The sequence below is a fragment of the Sinocyclocheilus anshuiensis genome, unplaced genomic scaffold, assembly GCF_001515605.1.
Source record: "Sinocyclocheilus anshuiensis isolate Anshui unplaced genomic scaffold, SAMN03320099.WGS_v1.1 scaffold743, whole genome shotgun sequence".
NCBI lineage: Eukaryota > Metazoa > Chordata > Actinopteri > Cypriniformes > Cyprinidae > Sinocyclocheilus > Sinocyclocheilus anshuiensis.
The window spans coordinates 37,120-40,353 of NW_015552601.1; the positions used below are offsets into that span (position 1 = coordinate 37,120).

The 3,234-nt window shown below is 36.1% G+C and overlaps 1 protein-coding gene across 1 annotated transcript in view; it reads right to left on the reverse strand.

The window, feature by feature from the left end:
- Positions 1 to 681: 681 nt before the first annotated feature.
- The window catches only part of pla2g3 (phospholipase A2 group III), a 6,121-nt gene continuing 3,568 nt past the window's right edge, over positions 682 to 3,234 (reverse strand). Inside the window, exons 6-7 of the mRNA XM_016456792.1 lie at positions 2,126 to 2,251; positions 682 to 1,883 (exon numbers count right to left, since the gene is read on the reverse strand). Of these exons, the coding sequence (XP_016312278.1) occupies positions 1,670 to 1,883; positions 2,126 to 2,251 (340 nt within the window). The 3' untranslated portion in view covers positions 682 to 1,669. The remainder of the gene's footprint in view (positions 1,884 to 2,125; positions 2,252 to 3,234) is intronic.

Here is a 3,234-nt window from a genome sequence, read left to right on the forward strand (position 1 = left end):
GCTTCCTTTAGGTATTACATGGAGCGAAGATGAAAACAAAATGCCATCGAATCGTTTCTGAAGACATTCAGAACCTTCAGAGGTACATTCATATAATTAATTCATTCATATATTCATTTGTATAATTCCCTTAGCATTCTTTTAAAACCTCCCAGCTTTTCCGCCCTGTTTTCACTCCAAACGAAACTACGCTGCATGCTGTGCGCAGGTGAGACTGTTACTTAAAACTCTGCTTTATGCTGGACAGTATTTATTTATCGCGAGTTGTTCAAATTGCGGTAATCTTACACGGTTTTAATGATAATTAAAAGATAAAACGGTAATACTGTGGGGAATTTTATCATGATTTATCGTCAAAGCGGTAATCGTTACATCCCTACCTGGATCACTAGCTGCACTTCTCTGACTGTGGCATCTTTCGTAACTTTTAGTCTGTGAAATTATTGTGCGCCAAAATATTGTAAAACTATGACGATGTAAACATTGATCATTAAATGACAGTCCTAAGCGCAGCTATATTTAAAATGTTATTGCTGTTATTATAGTTATTGCTATTATTATAAATTGCGATATTTTAAATAATAATAATAAATATTATTATTATTATTATTATTAAAAATGTGTATCCTTAACGTGATAAAGTGATGATATGACAGTAGCCTACTTTTTTTTTTGACGTGTACCGTGGTTCTGACTGATTAACATATAAATGTACCAATATATATAATAATTTACCATTTAATTCACCATTTACAACCAAACAAATAAAAACAATGAGCTAGTAGAACTTTATAAGTGTATACTGGCATCTGGACCTGAACATGATCAAAGTCAGACTCGCATAAAGTTATTAAAATTTATTTACATGTTATTTACAATTTTACATACATTTACAACACTCGCTTGTTACATCAATTCAGATATTAGGTAGCAATATTAGGTAGTAGAGACCAAAACATATCGTAACAAAGTCAGTTCTTAGGAGTAACGTTACTGATATTTTCAGCGCATGCGCAATTGCATCCCGTTTTACCTGAGGAGAAGAAGCGGGAATTGCGACTCAGGAGAAAAACAAAAATATAACGGAACACAGATTTTGAGGTATGAAAATGATTTTGGGTCATTTAACTAGTAGTAGATATCTAGTAGTTTATCTCTAGATTGTGGGGTAAAGTTTAACATGAATGAAAGAGTCTATCGCTAGCTCACGAGTCTTATCGTGGCTGTGAGGGTGGGGGCAATTGTAAAAATAGTTATGAAAGTAAATGACTTTTGAATGTTTACGATGCATTATTTCATTGAAATATGTGGCTGGATATCAATTTCAAATAATTACAATATATATGGCACTTAGAAGTTGGCTTTAAATGCACATTATTTCTTGCAGCTAAAACTATTTGTACCATATTACCCCATAATGAGGTAACTGTAACACTCTGACCTATTACATTAGGCTAAATTTAACCTTTTCGCAATAAAAATATGTTCACAATAATGTTTCACCACAGATTTCTTATACCAAAATGTAGATTTGTGTCAGGTTATGACTTGTGAGTTTTCCCCCATTGACTCTTAATGTAGGCTACATAAGCTGTTTCATAAGAGCATTTGTATTGCTATTGTTTTCCCATTGCAAGTTTTTTGCTGCTTTGTTGAGTTGAAACGGACTTTATGAGCGTTTCCGTTCAGCAACTCGAGGTCTCTGCAGTTTAGTGTGCATCCTGATGCATTTCTTATATAATCTGACTGGAGAGTCTTTCCTCTTGGAGCGTTTAGGGTTCATCCTCTTGAGTTTGCGCTTGAAGTCCACTAGATGTCGCCCTCCTGTCATGTCTTTCCTCCAGTTTTGGATGAGCTGTGCTTCTGGTGGATGAGTTGAGCAACTAAATAGAAGAGACACCACAAAGATTGTTTTTTTTTTTGTTTTTGTTTCATGGTTTACTCATCAGAAACAACTTGATTAACTGTCCATTCTTTAAATTATTGTTTGCATTACATTATTCTTTGTTTAGTAAATACATTCTCATTCACAGCACATTGTACCACAAATGTAGGGACAATTAATCTGAATCAGCCAACTTTTGAGTTACCACCCCAGATATTTAATTATAATGTCTATACCAACCTTTGTCCATTGAGACAGTTCTCAGACTGTGGCAGGGTGAAGCAGGATTGTGAAACGAGATCCATCAAAAGCGAATGCACAGGGTCAGTTTCATCCAGTTCCTTGGACAAGATCTTTTGGACGAGCCTGAGAAAGCAATATGTATCAGTAGATAGTAGAGAAAAATCCTGCTTAAATTAACCCAAAACCAGCCTAAATGTTCTAAACTTGCTTAAAGGAATAGTTCACCCAAAAATGAAAATTAGCTAAAAATGTACCCTCAGGGCATCCACGATGGTGTTTCTTCATGGGAACAGATTTGGAGAAATGTAGCATCACTTGCTCACCAATGGATGCTCTGCAGTGAATGGGTGCCGTCAGAATGAGAGTCCAAACAGCTGATAAAAACATCACAATAATCCACAAGTAATCTTAACGACTCCAGTCCATCAGTTAATGTCTTGTGAAGAGAAAAGCTGCATGTTTGTAATAAACAAACCCATCATTAAGCCATTTTAGCTTTAACTGTTGCTTCTGGCCAAAATATGAGTCCATAATCCATATTAACGCTTTCTCACAACGTCTCCTCTCACTTCAAAATCCACCGACGTATTTGTTTAGATCTGTTTTGGACTGTTTTTGCTTGTAAACAGTCCTTGATCTGTTCATGTTTCTCTCCTGATTCAGACCAGGGGCCGGTTGTACCAGCTGGATGTACACCCGGTTGTAAGACTAGGCTGGACGTAAAATGCGCTTTAAGTCGTGCGTAGAATTTATACCCGTTGCACCATCTCGGCGTAGTGCTACGTCTGAAACTAAATCTTACGCCTAGTCAGAGGTAGGTGTAAAGTGAAAAGTCATGATTTGCTCGGACATTATTCGTTTTTAGGATTCATGTCTGTTAGTTAATTATTACTGCAGACGTGACCTGTAATGTTTATGGTCTTTTCGGGCAGGATAAGCGATATCAATCGCGAAGCTCTGTGCTATCCTACCACACTGTCGACATTGAATACAAAATATATTTCTGTCAAGCATGTAATAATTATGCAGTAAAATATTACATATGAACTGGGATTATTAAAAGAAACTGAACCATTTGACATCTTGCTTGGAAGGACAGTGTAAAT